General features: G+C 55.2%; 1 protein-coding gene across 4 annotated transcripts; it reads left to right on the top strand.

Moving 5' to 3' along the window:
• Window positions 1-244: 244 nt before the first annotated feature.
• Window positions 245-19,429, top strand: RAB36 (RAB36, member RAS oncogene family). Of its 4 annotated transcripts, XM_025400647.1 has the most exons (12): window positions 245-466; window positions 873-944; window positions 1,519-1,599; window positions 5,935-6,026; window positions 8,021-8,086; window positions 8,593-8,694; window positions 11,473-11,537; window positions 13,188-13,239; window positions 14,094-14,175; window positions 14,360-14,450; window positions 16,036-16,155; window positions 16,664-19,429. In XM_025400647.1, exons 1-12 carry the CDS (start codon window positions 281-283, stop codon window positions 16,726-16,728), a joined length of 1,074 nt encoding a protein of 357 aa, XP_025256432.1. In that variant the 5' UTR covers window positions 245-280; the 3' UTR covers window positions 16,729-19,429. The 4 variants fall into 4 exon arrangements, with proteins under 4 accessions (XP_025256432.1, XP_025256433.1, XP_025256435.1 ...); XM_025400648.1 differs by lacking the exon at window positions 873-944 and having other exon boundaries at window positions 258-466; XM_025400650.1 differs by lacking the exon at window positions 873-944 and having other exon boundaries at window positions 281-466; window positions 14,360-14,430; window positions 16,664-16,685.
• Window positions 19,430-20,718: the final 1,289 nt, after the last annotated feature.

The following is a 20,718-nucleotide window of genomic DNA, read 5'->3' as shown; positions in this document are numbered from 1 at the left end:
AGGGTGCTTGACTCCAATTAAACATCAATACTACATCAGGAGCTCTTATGCCATGACCGCCCCACCCCTCCCAGCCGAGGTGATCACCAGAACCGGCACAAATCTCTCCACTGTCAGCGCCAGCCAGAGCCCAGGCTCCGCCCCCGGGCCTCCACGGCCCCGCCCCCCGCCCACCCATCCAGCACCGCCCTTGTTGTCGTGGTGATCTCTGGCTCTCCAGGGTGTCCGGGAGTCTCCCTGCTGCAAGCCCCGCCCAGACTCCAGGCCGGCTCTCGTTACTATGGTGATCGCTGGTGCAAGCTGGATGCTTGGACGCGCCGCTGTCAGTCCAACGCAGACCCCGCCCACGACGTCGGCGATTCGTGTAGCCCGCCGGTCCCGCGCGGCTCTCGTTGCCATGGTGATCACTGCCGCTGACTCTGGCGGACTAGGCCGCGGCGAGCCCCAGCTTTCGCAGCCACGGGTGGTGAGTCCGCTCGCCCACTCTGTCCGACCCTCCCAGTCACCCACGCCCGTGCTGGCACATCCCGTGGCCAGGGCCGCGAGGGCACCGCGTCCGCGCCCACTTCCCGCCCTTATAACTTGAAATCAGCCTACGGCCCAGGGGCGTCCTCATTTCCGGAGCGCAAACTCTGGGCCAGGCCCGAGCTGGTCGTGGAGGAGAGCCAGGTCAGATGCGGGAGGACAACCGGACTCCGCCAAGGACACCCAAGCGCAACCGGGAGAGGAGCCCGGAGAGAGAAAGGAGACAGAGAGCTGTTGAGGAGGCTGGAAGAGTCAGAGGCCTGGTGAAGTGAGGGCTTTCAGGGAAAAGGCCTAGTTGGCTGAAAGTTAGGGTCCCCAGGCCCACCTAGAGCCTTCATCCTTTGCAGACTAGGAGCAGGAGACCCCTCCCGGCTCTACTTCCACTGCCTGAGCTGTGTCATGCCTCACAGCCCAGTAAGGTAAGCTCAGAGGGGAGCTCCTCCTTGGTAGACACCTGTCAAGGGTAGACCCAGGTCTTCTGACTCCCAGGCAGGGTGGGGCAGACCTGGTTCCCCCATACCATGCTGCCTGCTGTATGCAGATTGAGAGAAATGGCCTCTGCCCCGTATTCCTGATGGAGAGGGAAGCCTGGATCTGGTTTTATTTATTATTCTTGAGACAAAGTCTTACTCTATCACCCAGGCTGGAGTGCAGTGGCACCTTAACAGTTCATTGCAGCCTTGACTTCCTAGGCTCAAGCATTCCTCCCACCTTCCTCCCAAGTAGCTGTGACTGCAGGCACAGGCCACCATGCCCTGCTATTTTTTTTTTTTTTTTTTTTTAGAGACTGAGGTCTCACTTTGTTGCCCAGGCTGGTCTCAACCTCCTGGGCCCAAGTGATCCTCCCACCTTGGCCTCCCAAAGTGCTGGGATTACAGGCATGAGCCACTGCACCCAGCCTGGATCTAATGAAAAGTTCTGTGAAAACTCATGGGTGAGTCCCCAGGTATTTGCACAGCTCCTTAACTGTTTTTCTCCTGATTGGGTCCACAGGACTCTGGAAGAATGAGGTCCTCCCTGACACCTTTGGGGCCCCCCGTGAGCCGCGACCGTGTCATCGCCACCTTCCCTAAGGTAGAGAGTCATCATGTCTGCAGTGCTCTCCTGGCACTGCAGCCACATCAGCTCTCCCCACTCTACACTCATGCCTGGAAGTAAAGCAGGTGAATCGAGGAGGTCTGTCCATTGCCAGATTTACCTTGAGGAGCTGGGAGACTGGCCATTGACTGCCCAAGGCGGGGTAGCAAGTTGACGGTGACACTGGGCAGCAATGTGGCCTGGAGGTTATAAGGGCTAGGATTTTGCAGCCAGCCAGTCCTCTATGTGAGTCCTTCATTCTGATTCTGTCATTAAACTGTGTGGCTTGGCTGGGCGTGGTGGCTCACGCCTGTAATCCCAGCACTTTGGGAGGCCGAGGCAGGTGGAACACGAGGTCAGGAGATCGAGAACATCCTGGCTAACACAGTGAAACCCCGTCTCTACTAAAAAATTTAAAAAAATTAGCCAGGCGCGGTGGCAGGCGCCTGTAGTCCCAGCTACTCGGGAGGCTGAGGCAGGAGAATGGCGTGAACCTGGGAGGCAGAGCTTGCAGTGAGCCGAGATTGCGCCACTGCACTCCAGCCTGGGCCACAGAGCCAGACTCCGTATCAAAAAAAAAAAAAAAGAAAAACTGTGTGGCTATGGGCAAATTACTCAACCTCTCAGAGCCACTGTTACATGTTACATGGAGGTAATTCCTCTCATATTGGGTGCCTAGCTCACGGTATGCAGGAGCTCCCCTGCAGTCATGGTTGCTGTTGTTCTCATTATCATCATTATTATCAAAACAGCATTCCAGTTCCGTGACCCCAAATCCAGGGCTCTCTCTCCCCTTGCCATTCTGCCTCTGTTTTCCGCTGCAAACTCACAGCTCTCTTGTGTCTGTATTAAAATCCAATATTAATTGCAGCAGGGAATACAAATTGAGTACAACCTCCATAGGGGGCAGTGGACAATATTTACCAATATGGCAGATGACCCTGCCCTATGAGATCCAGCCATCCCGTTTCTTTTTTCTTTTTTCTTTTTTTTTAGAGACAGGGTCTTGCTCTGTCACCCAGGCTGGAGTGCAATGGTGCCATCATAGTTCAATCCTCTACCTCCTGGGCTGAAGCAATCCTCCTGCCTCAGCCTCCTGAGTAGCTAGGACCACAGGCATGTGCTACCATGCCTGGCTAATTTTTAATTTTTTTAATAGAGACGAAGTCTTGCTATGTTGCCCAGGCTGGTCTTGAACTCCTGGCTTCAAGCAATCCTCCCACCCAGGCCTCTCAAAGCACTAGGATTATAGGTGTGAGCCACTGCAACTGGCCTTGCCATTCCATTTCTAGGAATTTACTTGGCAGATATTCTGGCATGGGTTTACAATGTGCATAAGGATAGGGGTTGGAGCAGTTTTTTTTTTGTTTGTTTGTTTTTTGTTTTTTTGAGACGGAGTCTCACTCAGTCGCCCAGGCTGGAGTGCAATGGCGCAATCTTGGCTCACTGCAAGCTCCACTTCCCGGGTTCACGCCATTCTCCTGCCTCAGCCTCCCGAGTAGCTGGGACTACAGGCGCCCGCTGCCGCTCCCGGCTAATTTTTTGCATTTTTAGTACAGATGGGGTTTCACTGTGTTAGCCAGGATGGTCTTAATCTCCTGACCTCGTGATCCGCCCTCCTCAGACTCCCAAAGTGCTGGGATTACAGGCGTGAGCCACCTCGCCCGGCCGGGGTTGGAGCAGTTTGTAAGAATAGAAGATCAGATACAACGTAAATATCCTCGGAGAGGAGACTGGTTAAACAAGTCATACATCCTGGCACAGACGTGAGGAAGAATGAGGCAACCTTTTCAGGAGCTGACATGCAACGAGAGCCAAAGTAAACCGTTAAGTAAAAATGCAGGGTGTGGAACAGTGTGCAGTAGAGCGTGTGCAGCACACTCCTGTGTGTGAAAACAAGGATAGGGAGAAATGTCTGTTTGTTTATATATGCAGAAAATATTTCTGGAAGGATAGATAAGCCCGTACTCTCAGGGATTGCGTCTGTGGCTTAGGACAGGTGCGGAGGGAGAGATCATCTCCATGGAATGGCCTTTTGCATCTTGGATTCTGTGGCCAGGCTGGTGAGGAGGAGGTGACTCTAGATAGGTCCTGGGTATTTGGAGTATGTGGCCATTCCTCCTTCCCCCTTCTTTACCTTCCTCCCTAAGTTCCTTCTTCACACACCTACAGAGAAAGCCTTTGTGTCTCAGACCCGTAGACAATTCCCCATGGGTTTTCCATCTCAACAGAGGCTCAGGCAATTGTTTTCTCTGCAGAGCTTGACAGTGGCAACTAGGGATGATGGAGACTGGTCTTTCTTGAGTCAAAATGAAGGAAAGTGTGATTGGCATAAAACACTCCAGGTATCATGACATGAAGAACCCATTGGCAAAGCAGATGGTGAGGATCAGAGTTAAGCAGGGTTGCCTGACATCACACAGCTGTGCCTGGTACCTCTGGGATTTGACCTGGCTGTGTCTGGCTCCAGAGCTCCCTACCCCAGGGAAGCAGTCTAGGGAATCTGTCCTGGTTTCACAGGTGGCATTCTCCCCTCTTGCCCATAATAGTCAGGGATCAAGGCCACTGCTGGCCAAGTTCATCCTGCACCCCAGGGCCCTGAGAAATTCACAGCCAGCTTGGGCAGGGTCCTCAGACTGCTTGCCAGGCAAGTCCTTCCCTTTACTCTATGTGCCTCAGTTTCCCTGTCTCTGAAATCAGCTCACACTTCTTACCCTGCAGCCTTCATTACCATAGTCTTCCAGTCATCCTGTAATGACCATTGTGTCTGGGCCAGTCCCCAGCTTAAAGCTGTCATGGAAGCTGACAGAAAGAAGCAGCCAGCTTGTTCATGGTAGCTGCCACTCTTCTGCAGAAAAGCAGACTATCGGGCTAAGCTGCTCACCTGCATTATTCAGTTACTCCTCCAAAGACCACATGAAAAGGTGCTATTATGAGCATCCCTGTTTAACATTTGAGGAAACTGGAGCTCAAGAAGGTTCTGTAACTTGCCCTTTGCTAATCTCCTTTCACCATCACTGCTGCCTCAATCACTGAGAGGGCAGATGGGCCAGGCAGAGCCCAAATCGATGGCCAAGACACTGGGGCTGGGGGAGGGGAGCTGTGGATCCAAGCAGCATCCAGAAGGACAGAGCAGGTGGCTGTGACTGTGCAGGGGTGGGGGGCGGGGGGCGGGACCATTGCCATACACAGATCACACCAACGGCCTCAACGGTGTCCTTCTCCGCACATCCTTGCCACATTTTGTATTTAGCCTGGGCCAATCCAATGGCAAAAAATAATGGTCATCTTTAATTTGTTTAATCTCATTTTTTTCTAATTACACACCAGGTGAGGGTGGCTGGGGTATATGCAGTTTTTTCTGACCCTGAGGCCCATGCTCTTAAACCACTGCTCAGGTCTGCCTTTCAAGAAATGTGGGCCGGGCGCGGTGGCTCAAGCCTGTAATCCCAGCACTTTGGGAGGCCGAGACGGGCGGATCACGAGGTCAGGAGATCGAGACCATCCTGGCTGACACGGTGAAACCCCGTCTCTACTAAAAAATACAAAAAAACTAGCCGGGCGAGGTGGCGGGCGCCTGTAGTCCCAGCTACTCGGGAGGCTGAGGCCGGAGAATGGCATGAACCCGGGAGGCGGAGCTTGCAGTGAGCCAAGATCATGCCACTGCACTCCAGCCTGGGCAGCAGAGCGAGACTCTGTCTCAAAAAAAAAAAAAAAAAAAAAAGAAATGTGGACAACAGAAAGCGCCTTCTAGGACATTTTCCAGGCACATGTATGCACGTTTTAAAAACAAAATGTCATCAGAGATTCATGGAAGGTATGGATTAGAGACAGGGTCTCACTCTCTCACCCAAGCTGGAGTGCAGTGGCATGATCATAGCTCACTGCAGCCTCTATCTCTTGAGCTGAAGCAATCCTTCCACCTCAGCCTCCTCAGTATCTAGGACCACAGGCATTCACTCCTGCACCTGGCTAATTGGATCTTGGAGGATCTGGGCACCAAAAGAGCTCCACTCCTTTCCACTTGAGAGGGTTGAGGCCCAGAGCAGACAGAGGCCTGTCACATGCATGCAACAAGGGGACCACGACCCCAGGTGAGACCCAGATCTCCGAGTCTCTGCCTGGGCTCGCCCCTCTGGACTCACAAGGCCCCAGAGCCTCAAGGCTGAAGAAATAGAGGATACACATGACAGGCGGGTCAGGGAAAGCTATTGAGGCTGCCAGCTGTGAGGCCTAGGAAGGAAGGCTGGGAAGACCGTCTCCCCTCACTGCTTTGCTACGGGGAAGGAGCCGCAGCTTTGCAGGATGATGTGTCTGTCTGTCTCTTTGCAGTGGTACACGCCAGAAGCCTGTTTGCAGCTCAGGGAGCACTTCCACAGGCAGGTCAGCGCTGCCTGCCAACGCAGAAACACGGGGACTGTCGGGTGAGCCTGCAGGGTGTGGGATGGGGGAGCAGGTGGCAGGAAGGAATGAGTGCATGAATGCACGTGTGAAAGAATGAGCAAGTGAAACACACACACGAGGCTGGCGCAGCCCTGTACAGGCCTGAGGATGACTGGGGTTTTCATCTGGCTTCAGTTAACACACCTGCCACATGGAACAACTTTCCCTCTTCTAAGTCACGCAGGAGATTTTTCGGCCTGAGGTCTCGGCACAAGTCCATTTCCTCTGTCTGAAGTGTCTTTCCTAATCCCCTCACTTCCCCTTCCCCTTCCCCTTCAGGTCTCAGCATAAGTGTCAAGTCCTCTAGGAGGCTTCTCTGACCCCCCACTACCCTTGCCCCCAAGCCTGGACTGGGGAGAGTACCCTTCCTGGGTGCTCTTGTGCCCCCAAGAACGTATCTCACAGAATTGCAGGCTGGATTTCTCACTGGACCTAGCCCAAGAGGGCGAGGGCTGTGTCTGCCCTGTTCCTGCCGTGGCAGCACCTGCCACCACCGGCACAGGGATTGTGAAATAGTCATTCCTTCTTTTAACAAATAGGTACAAGGGCCTGCTTTTGCCCCTCTTCCTTAGGAGCTCATACTCTGCTCAGGGAGTTGGCTGAGCTCACAGGGGTCACACAGGTGTGACGAGGCTGCCACAGAGCACAGCTAGAGGTTACCAAACTGCAGAGTGGGTGAGGCAGAGCTGAGATCAGAATGGCCGAAGTGGCCATGGTGGTGGAATGAGAGTAGTGGCATCTGTTGGGGAATGCTGGTGCCATATCAGGTGCTTCACGCAGATGATCTCCCTGACCCCTTATGGCAGCACTGGAGGTGGGGAGACTGAGGATCAGAGGGTACCTGCTGCAAGACCTTGTCAGTACCTTTACTCATTCATAGGAGAAATGGAGTCAGAATGAAAGGGCCCTCTGGGAGCAGGGTAGACACAGTCCCTGCTCTCATGGACCTGGCGAGGTGACCTGCAGCCCAGGTCACCAGGTGACACAGTGGTGCCCTCTTGCTGTTTACAGGCAGAGGAAGTGCCTGTCAGATATTTACCCAGGTTGGTTGCTGTGACCCGTTTGCCTCCTTTGGGATGAGCTGCAAAAACTCTTAAGGTGTTGTCAGTAGTCCTGGGAAGCTGGAACAATGGTACCTGTAGTCCCAGTTACTCAGGAGGTTGAGGTGGGAGGATCATTCAAGCCCAGGAGTTTGAGATTAGCCTGGGCAACACAGCGAGACCCCGTCTCTAAAAAAATAATAAACAGTCCGAGAAACGCCTCTGCACAGAGTGTAGGACACACACAAAGGGTGAGGGTGGCGGCTGCTCTTGGGGAGCAGTGACCCCCAGAGAGCCCAAGAACCTCAGAGCCGATTCGCCTCAAGCCACAGCCCAGATGTATAGAGCCTGAGCCCTGTTCAGGGTGTGCCCCTTGGCCTGTCTGACCCTTACAGATACCTCTAAGTGAGCAGGGCATGGTGGTGTCATGGTCACGGAGTGCCTGCTTGCAAGAGGCCAGAACCCACATGGGCGCACAGCCCCAGGGGGTGCATGGGAGGGTGAGGGGCTGCCCGTCCCTTGTGCTGGGGTCTCCCTGAACGTGGACCCTGTGTCTGCACCCTCAGCACAGCTCCCCCACAGCATAGACATGCCCATGGCTACTGGTTGGTTACCACAGCCGCACCCTGGCCTCCTGCCTCTGCCCCCTCCTCCTGTGACTTGGCCTTTTTTTATGCCCATTCCTAATTCTTAGGATGGGGACTTTGACCAAATGTGGTGAGGGGTGAAGCTCTAGGGGAAGCAGAGTCCCCAGCCTCTCCCGTCTCCCCTCTGGGGAGTGTGGAGGGGGACACAGTGTTTCCGCAGGGTGGCCCATCCTGCGTCCAGGAGTGAGGGGTGTCTCACCAGCAGAGAGCTCAGGGAAGGAAGGGGCTGTGAGTGTGAAGACACCCTGGAAGGCATGCCCGAGGGCAACACGGCCATATTTCTCACAGGCTCAAACTCTCCAAGGTGGTGGTGGTTGGCGATCTCTACGTGGGGAAGACCAGCCTCATCCACAGGTACAAGGCTTCCTCTGCCCCGTCGGCCACCACCCCCAGCACCAGGTTGTCATACCTTTGCCTGGGTGGCCCAGATAGTATCAACATAGTGGAAACCATGTGGCTTCCAGGAACTGCCGGGCCTTAACCTGCTGGGAGCCAGATAAGAGGGGGTACAAGAAATCGGGGAGATGGCAGGGCTGGGCAGACATTGTGGCATCCCAGGAACCTGGCGCTTGTCAGACTGTCCCCCTGGGGCCAGGGCTCTCCCCTCTACTGCCCTCCCTGCAAATGGCTGCTCAGTTTCGTTCAGTTTCTAACTCGCAGCTTGCCTTCCGAGCTCCTGCAGCCTCCCTTTCCCCACCTTGTCCTTGCTGGCTGCCCTGCCCACCCATGGCCTGTGTGGACCATCACTTCCTGATGGGAAGTGGACCTTATTTGCCTAAAGACCTTCACTGTCACAAGTGAAGCTTCCGGGCACATTTCTGTGAGTACACCCCCCGTGACGACTTCCTTATCCCCCACAGGTTTTGCAAGAACGTTTTTGACCGAGACTACAAGGCCACCATTGGGGTGGACTTTGAAATTGAGCGCTTTGAGATTGCTGGAATTCCCTATAGCCTCCAGATGTAAGTCGCTGTTTCCCCCATGACTCGTGGGCGGCTTCCTAGGGGCACCTGAGAAAGGATTTGGGGAGCTCCTGCACTGTGTCCATGTCAAGGAGGACTGGTCTAGACAAGCAGAGCCTGGGGGTGTTGTGTGACACTCAGCTTCCCAGCTCCCAGAACCCCCAGATGCTCCATCAGTCCCAAAGTTGTCTCATTTTGGTCATTGGCTCTGGGGAAGATGCCCACAGCCTGACCTGCTCACCTGCCCATGACCTCCCCAATCCCCACCCTGCTCCTCTCGAGGCCCTGGCTCCAGTCCCTCCCTGACCTGGGCCTCCTGTGATCCCACTCACCAGGCCAGCAGAGTGGCCTCCAGCAGGTCGCTTCTGAGCTCTGAGCCTCTGTTCCCACCTGTAAAATGGGGTCAAATCCAGTCCCTGCATGCCAGGCTTGGGCAAGAAGGGCTGAGATGGAGTCCACAGCACCACATCCTTCCTCAGGTCTGAGGCATTCGTCTTCCTCCTCACACTGAAGCCTTCACTCCCTCTCCCCTGCCTTGCTTTCCTTCCACTTCTGTCTTTTTTTTTTTTTTGAGATAGAGTCTTGCACTGTTACCCAGGCTGGAGTGCAGTGGCGCAATCTCGGTTCACTGCCACCTCCACTTCAAGCGATTCTCCTGCCTCAGCCTCCCAAATAGGACTACAGGTGTGCACCCCCACACCCAACTAATTTGTTTTTGTATTTTCAGTAGAGACGGGGTTTCATCATGTTGGCTAGGCTGATCTCAAACTCCTGACCTCAAGTGATCCACCCGCTTCAGCCTCCCAAAGTGCTGGGATTACAGGTGTGAGCCACCATGCCCGGCCCACTTCTGTTTGTCTTCCTTGCTAGGCCCTGGGAGTCTGACTCGCGATGGCCCCCACTGGCCTCAGCCCTTTCCTCTGCCTTCCTTCTGAGTGGCCCAGGGCTTACCCTCTCCCACCCCAGCTGGGCAGCTTCCCTCTGCCCCAGCACCTGGAGAATGCTGCAGGCCTGCCTGGGCCCGGGCCCTCACCTCTACTCTCCTGTGAGACCCTTCCATGTTCCCCTACATGGCTGGCCCTGCCCCCCATCTCCACTTCATCTCCACTTGCCTGCTGGCATTCACCAAGCTCCTTCCTGGTACCTGAGTTGGTTCCTCAATCCTCCATGCCCTGCCTGGACTGAGCCTTCAGATCCTATGGATGTCAGCTCATAACTCTGTCAAGATAGTGCCCCCTTCTCTCAGAACTTCCACAGCCCCAGCAAAGCCCTGGAGATGGAGGATAACAAATCTCGCCCAAGGGAGAGTACAGGTCAGTCAAGAGCAAAGGAGGCTAGGAGAACACAAGGCTGCAGGACTGAGGGATCCAGAGAGCTGAGAAGAGCAAAGGACTGGTAGGGGTAGCCCAGGCGGAGCCGGGAAAGACTGGCTAGGGGCTGGGCTCACCCGTGTGACCACAGGCCATATCTCATTAGAGGGCCCTGAACAAAACAGGGACACTGCCCTGGCTCAGCCTCTCATTGTCTTACATTGAGGCCTTCGCCAGCCTCCCCACAGGCTCATCTCTAGGCCACCACCACCAGCTCCTCCCCCAGAGTCTTCAGATATGAAAGAAAATATGAATTAATTAATGAAAGAATGAAGACCAAACCTTCAGTGTCATGCTGGATCACTTGAAAAAAATTCAGACCATGGCCAGGCATGGTGGCTTATACCTGTAATCCCAGCACTTTGGGAGGCCAAGGCGGTCTGGAGTTTGAGACCAGCCTGATCAACATGGAGAAACCTCATCTCTACTAAAAATACAAAATTAGCCGGGCATAGTGGTCCAACTTGGGAGGCTGAGGCAAGAGAATTGCTTGAACCTGGGAGGCGGAGGTTGCAGTGAGCCAAGATCATGCCATTTTACTCTAGCCTGGGCAACAAGAGCGAAACTCCACCTCAAAAAAAGAAAAAAGAAAAAAATTCAGACCATTGATGTCTTGTTTGTGATTTGTCTACTTTGCAGTTTATTGAGAAAAGTTCAATTTTGATCTGTTGACCTTAAAAAGCAATGAATTGGGGAAGAATTTTCAGACTCAGCCCTGCATAGTGACTCCCTGCTTTGTTCTAAACCAGGGCGGGTAGATCTCACTAGGTGCTCTTTCCCCTCTTCTAGACTGTGCCCATGGCAGACATCATTAATCGATTGTTGTACTCCTTTCCATGGAGCCAGAGCTTAGCTTCTAATTTCTTCTCACTACTGTGCTCCAAAGAGCTGGAGTTAACTCCTGAGATCCACCTGTTGCTCCCCTGTTAGGTATCCCCAACCCCTACTTTGGGACCTGCAGCATGGAAGGTGAAGCAATGCCCCAGTCACACCCAAGCAAGTGGTAGAGCCACTGCTGGAGGCCCAGCCTGGAGCCCCAGTGCCATTCACAGAGCCTTCTCTACAAGTGGACTGCTACATCTTCAGAGCGAGGCATGTCTTGGGCCATATGTTCCATTTTAATGTCTCATTCAGAAGGGAGTGAGCTGCAACTAATCCAAGCAGCAGAACAACTAATGCCACACCCTTCCCCACTAGGAATGAGAGAAGTCCACTGGGGGCACCCTAGGAAGGGATCATAAGGAGCTGGGGGTAGGGACAGCTGGCTCACAACAGGCACTTCCTGAAGCCCATGCAGCTGGCAGAGGCCCTTAGGGTCTCCCACCCATGGTCCCGTAATCTGTTGGCTCAAGACACTGTGATTGTGTAACCTGACATCATTTCCCTTTCTTTCTCACCCACCTCACAGCTGGGACACAGCTGGGCAGGAGAAGTTCAAGTGCATCGCATCTGCCTACTACCGGGGCGCCCAGGGTGAGCAACATGCCACGTCGGGGCTCTCAACCGCGTGCAGCAGCGGGGTCTCTGCCAGGCTCCACAGTGGGAATCCCAAGTTCTCTGCACAGGCACCTGTTTTCTGTCCTCCAAGACCCACTGAGAAAACCCCCAGGCCACTACTTGGGAACAGGGAAGCTGCCTTCATCCCCAGGCCCTGGCTGACCTTGGCGATCACACCCTTTAAGGACCCTGTGGTAGTGGGTGCTGGCTTTAAGTCTCACCCCAGTTTCAGCTCATAAAGATGCTCAGAGATGAAAGTGCTTTTCCAGAGGCTCAGAGAAGGGCAGCGCTGGACTCCAGGGGCAGGTGGGAGGAGGCTTGTCTTGTCTTAGCAGAGGGGGCTGGGCCAGGGAGGAGGAGTGAAAGGAGGACCTCGGGAGGACTGGCAGGTCCCACGTGGGGGCCAGCAGAGCTGGGTGCCCACCACTTCCATGGCCAAGGGCAGCCAGGTGGTGCTGGGCAGGGCTCACCGTCAGCAGGGGGCGGCAGCATAAGCTCCTATCACCTACCCCACCTTCCCAGGAAGAAGACAGAAATGGATTTCAGTGGGAGATGTGAGAGAACCTCAAAAGTATCCAAAACCACACTCAAATTATAAGGCACCGTTATGTCTACTCGGTAGTGGTGAAAAAGTTACAACATTTTATTTTAGACTTAAAAGAAGCAAAAATAGGAACAAACCATGCAGCCCTCAGCTATGGGTTGGAGCTCCAGCTCTGCCCTGGCCGCATGGCCTCCTGCGCCCTTTGCCTCTTTGGGCCTCTCTTCTCGACAGGATGCTTCTCCCCTGGGAATAACAGGTGCGAGGCGCCTGGCCCACCTCTACACATGGCAGCCTGGCTGCTGTCATCCCTATCCTGTTTTCCCCTTCCTTTCTCTTCCCACCTGCCTTGGAAGGGGTGTGGGTCTCCCTGAAGCCTTAAGCCAAGGTGCAGAGGAAGCCCCTGTCTGGCCCTGGTCACACCCCTGGGGGCAGTAGAGAGCATTTGCCTGTAATGTCCTCCACCTGGGGGTCCCCTCAGGACCCCAACAGGACCGGGGTGTGGCCAGTGATGAGAGGAGCTGAGGGCCCGGGCTGCATCGCCCGGTTTTCTGCGTAGCTGGTTCCCTGGAAGTTGTTTCGCTAAAGTGGGTTGTTGCAAACCATCACTGCTGTAGCTGCCACTGGTTGAAAGTTGGCCCTGTATCGGGCCCTGGACTAACAGCTTTTTAAAATGGCTGCTCTTGTTTAATCCTCACAGCAACCCTGAGAGCTAGAGGTCTCATCCTCACCATTTTACAGATGGGGAAACTGAGGCTCTCAGCAGTTAAGGCCCTCACCTGAGCTCCCTTCGCCATAAGTGGCAGAGGGTGTCTGATGCTAAAGCCCATGCGCTCACTCCATGCCCACCTTGTCCTGCCTCCCTGGATCCCACACTGAGGCTGGGCTGCCGGGTGCAGGCTGGAGGGTCCTGGTTGGGGACAGCCATGGGGTATCTCCTCCTCAGCCTCCACTGTAGGAGGTTCCAGTGCTGAGTGCCTGGGGGGCTGCCCTGGCTGTTCCTTGGGAGCTGGGCACCTCTTGGGGAGCCTCCTTGCCCGCCTCACCTGGCACTGATTGGCTATTGGCTTTTTCCGGGTGTCCAGTGATCATCACGGCCTTTGACCTCACTGACGTGCAGACCCTGGAGCACACCAGGTAAGTCTGGGCTCTGTGGCCCCTGCAGTCTCCCTGGGCTCAGGAAGCTGCCTGGAAGGGCTCCCAGAGCCCGGCCAGTGGACCCTGACCCCATGGTAGGTGTGAGTGACCGGGCCCCTTGTCAGAACCAGCTGCCCACGGGCCACTTACTATCCAGCTGCCTTTAACCCTAGAGATTTGTCCCCATTTATTCTGGAGGGGTCAGCACATGAGTGTGAGCCCAGCACAGCCGCCCCAGGCGCGTGCTCAGAGGGGCCCCAGCCTGCTTCAATACTCTGCCTTTGCCGTGTTGCAAGTCCTGATACTTTTTGAATGAGGTGCCACACATGTTCAGTTCACTCTGGGCCCTGAAAACTGTATCGCCAGTCTTTGAAGGGACATGAATTTGGTACTTGCAGTCTCGAGAAGAGAGAATTGGCAATGTGACCCATTCAAGAGGCCATCTACTTCTGCTGGGAATTGGCCAGCTACTGGAGCAAAGCCCTCTCGCCTTACCTTGGTCTGGGGCATTCGCACCCAGCATCTTCCAAACCCCGTGAGGGAGGCGGGGGTGACTGTTCTAGTTGATAAACGTGCAGGACTCACGCAAGGTCTCACCGGGAGAGGCCAGAGGGGGGCCAGGAGGGGTCTTCACCACCTCCAGCCAGGGCTCTGGTATTCCCAACCCTTTGGGTCCAGCTAAGGCCCTTCTGGCTGGAGGTGCAGCATCCTCTCAGCCAGTGTGGGCCAGGAAGCCCTCCTTGTCCCTCCCAGCCCAGCACCCCAGCCCTGGGGAGGTCCCAAGTGTGCTCTCTGCCCCCTGTTTGGGGTGGGAGGATGGGTGAATCTCTCAGCCTCTCCCCCTTGCACTCCAGGCAGTGGCTGGAAGATGCTCTGAGGGAGAACGAGGCAGGCTCCTGCTTCATCTTCCTCGTGGGAACCAAGAAGGACCTTCTGGTGAGCAGAGTGGCACTGGAGGTCTGGGTGGCCCTTGGGAAAATGCCTTCCCTTTCAGCCCTCATTGGAGGAGCCATGGCGGGGGAGGGAGGCGGCACAGTGGGAAGCAGGCAGCGGCCTATCCCCCGGGGCCTCCCTGCAAGAGAGCCCGGGACGCTGGGTCAACAAGGGCTGTTTCTCTCAGTCAGGAGCAGCATGTGAGCAGGTCGAAGCAGAGGCCGTGCACCTGGCCAAGGAGATGCAGGCCGAGTACTGGTCGGTGTCGGCCAAGACCGGTAAGTGGGCCGGGGCTGTCAGCATGGTGGGGCAGAGCCCGGCTCTCGGGCCAGTCCCATGGGGCCTGCCATGCAGCATTTCCCTCTGCAGCCAGCCGTCTGTTCCCTCTGTGGCCCTGTGCACACTGGCATCACAGCCCTGCTGTGCTGGTGCCTGGCAGCGCCTTTCATTGCCTAAGAGGAGCTGCCTCATCTCTAGAAGGAGGCTGGGAGGCCTGCCCCACAGATGGGGGAATAGTGACTCCAACCCTGTGTCTTGCCGTGCTGGCCCGTTCTCCAAGGCAACCCCATAACTACTCATGAGGCAGGTTCCATTTTATGCCTGTGAAGTAACTTCCAGGGTCACAGGGTGGCAGGACCAGGACCCAAACACACTCTCACCTGTAACCACTGCACTGTCCCGCCTCCGGCCCTGAAATGCCAGGCATGTGACATCATCTGGCATAGAGAAGGGCCCAGTGACAGGGGCTCCACCCCTTCCAGTATCACTGTGGCTCACAGACCCCAGCTCTCACTGAACACACTGCCCACCGGGTCTATCCCTGGCCATACTGGGCCCCCAGCCCAAGGCAAGATGCCCAGCATCTTTGAACCTCCATCTCCTCATCTGGAAAGCAGGTGATGCCATCCATCTCCCTTTTTTGTGAAAAAACGTTTTAAATTACAAAAGCCATGTGTATTTACTGAGGAAAACAGAAAATCCAAAGACACAAAGAGCAGATGGAAAACACAGGTTGTTGGGGGATGAAATGAAGTCATACACAGGGCCTGGCACATAATAGGCCCCCAAGGCTCTGGGGACTCAGGAATTGGGCCCAGTAGTCTTTACCCTGTGTAAAAGGGGACAGCAGATATCTAGTCGGAGACTGGGTGAGCACTGAGGGTTGGCGTCACAAGTAGAAGCACCACTTCCCGTCCAACACAAACAACTGGCAGTGTCTTCCACTGCTCCTTCCTGACAGTGAGAACTGCTCTGTGAGACCCTCCCTCCTTTATCAGAGTAACAGTAAGTTCACCAACAGCTCACTATGGGCAAAGCAGAACTGCCCTGTGCGGTTGTGCAGGTTGCTGGCTGCACAAGGGCAGTGTGCATGTTAAGGGCTGGAAACTGGCCTGCTCTCTGATGGGCAGCCACCTCTACCTGGAGGAGGATGCATAAAGGCTCCGTGTGGGGGCTGACAGCAATTCAATCCTCACAGCCCCACCGGACAGGTATGGAAAGTGACAGGAGGGCAGGCATATGTCTGTCCTGAGTTCCACATGTTCCAACACCTGGGCCATATTAGCATCTGATTGGAAGAGGAGATGCTGGGAAGCAAAGGCTCAGAAGTTTGAGGGAGTGGCCCAAGCAGGCAGTGGGGTGGGAGTGGGGAGGCTGGAGCCAGGTGGGAAGCCAGGCCAGTGGGCCCTGCTGTCCATGTGACTGGGTGGGGCTGTGCCCTCCTGTGGTCACTGTTACTGTCAGGGTGCTCTAGAAAGGGCTACGTGCCAACCTGAAGGTGGGCTGGCCTGGCTTTCACACCCAGATGCATTAAGGGGCAAGGACAAACACTGATGAGGTCCTGGCTGTCTTGTGAGCCCACAGGCGAGAACGTGAAGGCATTCTTCAGCCGTGTAGCCGCCCTGGCATTCGAGCAGTCGGTGCTGCAGGACCTGGAGAGGCAGAGCAGTGCCCGGCTCCAGGTCGGCGATGGAGAACTAATCCGTGCGTATAGATGTGGCTAGGTTGGGCTGGGGAGCAGACTGGAGGCCTAAAATCCACATGCACCGTCCTCCTGTCACCCGAGACCCTCCCATTTTCTGAACTTGTGGCCCTCTCCTATCCCTTGACTCTCCTCTCAGGGTGTCATTGCAGCCTTGGGCCTGTAGCCTCCCTGATCCCACCTGCCAGGTGAGAGCCTGTCCCTAGCCCTCCCTGGTCTCCTGACACATGGACCTCATGGGCATCTATTTGGTTCTCATGGCCCGGGCTGGGCATCCCAGGCCCTGCAGATGTGTCCTGGCCCCGGCTTTCCCAGTCTGCAACTTTGCCCACTCTGTTCCAGTGCCTGGAATACCCCTCAGCCTCTTGTCCTGTGTCAAGTCATTCAGGCCTTGAACAACAGGGCCAGGAGCTTCAGCTCACAGCTCTGACTCTCAGGGCCGGCATCCCCTGCCCAGTGTCAGCTACAGGATTCTTGGTTGATGCTAAATTACTTCTCACCTCCTTATAGGAATGGAAGGGAGTCCACCTGAGACCCAGGAAAGCAAGAGGCCCTCCAGCCTGGGCTGCTGCTAGCTGGAGCCTGCGTGGAAGGCCTCTGCTCCCTGCACGCACACGGACGGGAACTTCTGTGACTGGAGCGGAGACTGGAGCCCGAGCTCTGCAGTGGGTCTGCCCTCAAGCTGTAGTTCCAGTCCCTCCACCCATCCACTGCACTCAGCCCCAGGGCACAGTCACTTCTCTGTTGCAGGTTGGGCGCTAGAAAAGGCCCCTGCTGGCTGCCTGGGAGCCCCACACCACCAGGCCAGTGCAGGCACTGTGGTGGTCCCCTGAAAGGCCAGTCCATTTGCAGGGTCATCAGTCACCTTTGGCCTCAAGAGGCCTCAGAACTGCAAAGTCCTGCACTGGTCTATACCCCTCGGCCATGGCTCACACCAGCAGTCAATCCTGCACTCTCCCAGTGATCTTGGATGTGTCCCCAGGATCCATCACAGTGTTCCAGGCAACGTGGACTTGTCAAAGTCAGCACCTGAGGGAGAGGCCACATGCCATTCCCCCTGGGAGTTTTCTCTTGTCAGCAGGACTTACAGTTCTGGGTGTCAGAGCTTCAGGCCTCACTGTCCTTCTGCCCCGGATGCTCAAGGTTCCGGGGAAGACCAGCACCTCTGGAGGACAATGGACAAAGTCTCTTAGACCTATTCTGGCTGAAGGGTTGTCTCTGGCACCTCTGAGATCCCTAGGTCCTGCCCTCCTGGTCAGTGGGCCAGGATGTGCAGAACAACCACTCAGGCCTTTCTGGCCCACCTGGACAGTGCATTTACGTGTGTGCTGCGGGAGGAAGGCTGCACAGCTGCCCTAGGGTAACTCACTCTGCAGCCCTTGAACGTGGCACTGCCCACCTCTGGCACTCAAACTGGGCCTATGCCCACTGCTGCCTCTCCATCCCTCTCTCATTGGCCTGCACATCTCTTAGGACCTTTGTAATGGTGTCCATGCATCTTTGGAGGACTTCAGAGGCCCTGCCGAGTCCAGCATGTTCCCGTCTCCGACATGGCCTCCCCCTGCACACGCAGAGCAGGTGGAAATACTCAACACCTTGCCCAGCGTCTCTGCCCAGCATGCTTGTCCATGGAATCTTCTCACAGCTATGAACCAGCCCCACCGCCCCATGCTCCTGTTGCCTGGCTATGCCCACTCATCCCACCCACCCTGTGCTGTTGCTTCCTGTAGATGGTGAGCACCTTGCGGGCAGGCTTCTGATCAGTGCCATTCTCCTAGGGCCTGGCACACTGCAGCTGCCCTGTAAATGCTCAGCTCAGCGATTGCCAAATACCAGTTAGGGAAGAACACTGGCATCTTTTTCTGTTCATTCTCCCTTGGACATATTTTTTGCACATTTTTATATAAATGACTTTTTTTTTGAGATGGAGTTTTGCCCTCGTTGCCCAGGCTGGAGTGCAATGGTGCAATCTTGGCTCATTGCAACCTCTGCCTCCTGGGTTCAAGTGATTCTCCTGCCTTAGCCTCCCATGTAGGTGGGATGACAGGCATGTGCCACCACGCCCGGCTAATTTTGTATTTTTAGTAGAGATGGAGTTTCACTATGTTGGTCAGGCTGCTCTCAAACTCCTGACCTCAGGTGATCCGCCCGCCTCAGCTTCCCAAAGTGGTGGGATAACAGGTGTGAGCCACCATGCCTGGCCATAAATAACTTTTATTTATTTATTTTTATTTTATTTGCTTTTCTTGAGACAGAGTCTTGCTCTGTCACCCAGGCTGGAGTGCAGTGGCACCATCTCAGCTCACTGCAAGCTCCGCCTCCCGGGTTCACGCCATTCTCCCGCCTCAGCATCCTGAGTAGCTGGGACTACAGGTGCCGGCCACCACGCCCGGCTAATTTTTTATATTTTTAGTAGCGATGGGGTTTCACTGTGTTACCCAGGATGGTCTCGATCTCTTGACCTCGTGATCCACCCGCCTCGGCCTCCCAAAGTGCTGGGATTACAGGCATGAGCCACCTTGCCCAGCCTCCATAAATGACTTTTAAAGGGGTTGTATGTTTAGTGTGAACAAAGACAGTACAAAGCATATAAAATACAAAGTGGAAGCCCCCCACCATGTTGGCTGCATCCCTGAAGTAAGCTCTGCTAACAGTCGGGACAATTGCTTCTGAACTCTGCGCCTTTGCCTGCACAGCCAGTGTTGATGGCTTGTTTGTTGTTTTTACCAGAGTGACCTCCTTCTGGACATACTCACTGGCAGCCTGCCTTCCTAGGGAGCTGGCGCTGAGCCCTCTCCCTGTTGGCACACGAAGAGCCTCCTTCCTGTAGCAGCGCCCAGTTTTCCTTCATGTGGGCGGATCGCAGTTCATTTGACCCTTCCCATTCGCAGGCCATCCGGCTTGTGTCCAGCTTTTAGCTCTTACCGATGGTGCTGCAATGGCCGTTCTTGTAGTTATAGCTTCGCATACTCAGGAAGGCCTCTGGACTGTGGCCCCCAGCCTCGTCCACTAAGTGCAGCCTGTGGTCGGGCAGACAGCATTGGGGTCCATTAGGAAGACCAGGTTCACTGGGCATAAGCTTCACAGGACAGGAGAACCTGGCCATGGTGGACTGTCGTTCTCCACAGCTCCCTTCCCTTGCCCCTCAGGCCTCCAGGATGTGTTTATGGGGGGCACAGGGGGTGGTGTCCAGCTGTTGGCAGCTTCTGAGCTAGAGCTGCACTGCCTCACATGCATTATGTAAATGGTCCTTGATTAAATCCTCCTATTACCTCCGGCAATGTGCCAACTGATTCCCGCGCATGCTGACTGACAGCTGTGGCTTCTCCAACTTTGATAGTTGGCCTGGGAGGACAGAAGAATAAGGTTGCCAGGGAAACGCAAGGGGCTCAGTTGTCCCCCCACCCCAAGTTGATGCAGCATCTTCTCGGTCAGAATCGCTTCAGAGTGGTTTGCGCACCCTCACTTTGATGATTTAATGAAGACATTTCCTTCATTCCCAGCATCGGGCAGTAAGTTTCCTGGACAGAGGCACTTTCTGTTGGTCTGGTCCTGCGGGCCCAGGCAAGCAGCCCCCTGCAGCCAAGGCACAGCAAGTGACCACGGTGACTACATCCAAGTGCTGCTGAAATGCCTTTTCCCTCCTCCCTGTTTCCCCGGACCCTTCCCTGTTCTCTGTCCGTCTGTGTGTCCTTCCATTCATCTGTCTCTTCTGCTGGACACATTTACCTGAGGCAGGTCCTCTCCTGTCACTTCCTGGCTCCCCAGGACTAGGTCCCAGGGTGCTCTCGCTCTGGCACTCGAGGCTCCTCACCACCCAGCACACCCCACCCCCACAGGCCGGTGCTCCAGTTTCATCCCTGGTCACAATGCAGTCTTTGCAGATGCCAGGCCCCTCTTCTGTGCCCAACAGCTGGGACACCCCTACTCCCAGAGGCGTTTGTGGACACCCCCACTGCTCTCGCAGCACTTGATACCTTGAGTGTGACTGGTCACATCTGGGCTTTCTCCCCTACCCATCTGTGGAACCCCAAGGACCAGGACAGTGACCTCATCACATCTATTGTCTCCCCTCGCACCTCCAGGAGGAAGGGCCCACAGTAGGTGCTCAATAGATGTGTAAAGAAGGCAGGGAGGCAAGGAGGTTGCTCAAACAAGACCATGCTCCCAGCAGACAGATTACACTCTGAGCCAAGATGCCACCACATGAACCTTAGACCTGCCTGGGGAACATTCCTGTGCTTGGCTCTCCTTGGTGGCCAAGGACAGCTGTGCCTCATCCCTCACTTGCAAACCCCAGTCCTGTCTGACCCAGAGACCCTCACAGGGCATCAGCCGGTGAAGGCGGTTTGGGGCCGGAGGATATGTTCTGATATTGGAAAGAGCTTGGTAGGAGCCAGCCACAGCAAGTTTCAGGGCAGAACCGAACAGGTCTTGCTCATGCCACTAGAGAGGCTCTGGGCACAGGAAATAATTGGACTTGGGGCAGAAAAACGTTTGCGCTATTTACTACTACGTAACAAATCACTCCAAAACTTCATTGCTTAAAGCAACAAGCATTTATT

The sequence above is a fragment of the Theropithecus gelada genome, chromosome 10 (genome assembly GCF_003255815.1).
Source record: "Theropithecus gelada isolate Dixy chromosome 10, Tgel_1.0, whole genome shotgun sequence".
Lineage (NCBI taxonomy): Eukaryota > Metazoa > Chordata > Mammalia > Primates > Cercopithecidae > Theropithecus > Theropithecus gelada.
This window is presented reverse-complemented; position numbering and strand designations above follow the sequence as displayed.

Coding starts and splice junctions, on each gene's coding strand:
- RAB36 (XM_025400647.1), top strand. CDS start 281: ATGGTGATCGCTGGTGCAAGCTGGATGCTTGGACGCGCCGCTGTCAGT. Junction 1,600..5,934: donor TCATCGCCACCTTCCCTAAG/GTAGAGAGTCAT, acceptor GTCTCTTTGCAG/TGGTACACGCCAGAAGCCTG. Junction 13,240..14,093: donor CAGACCCTGGAGCACACCAG/GTAAGTCTGGGC, acceptor CTTGCACTCCAG/GCAGTGGCTGGAAGATGCTC.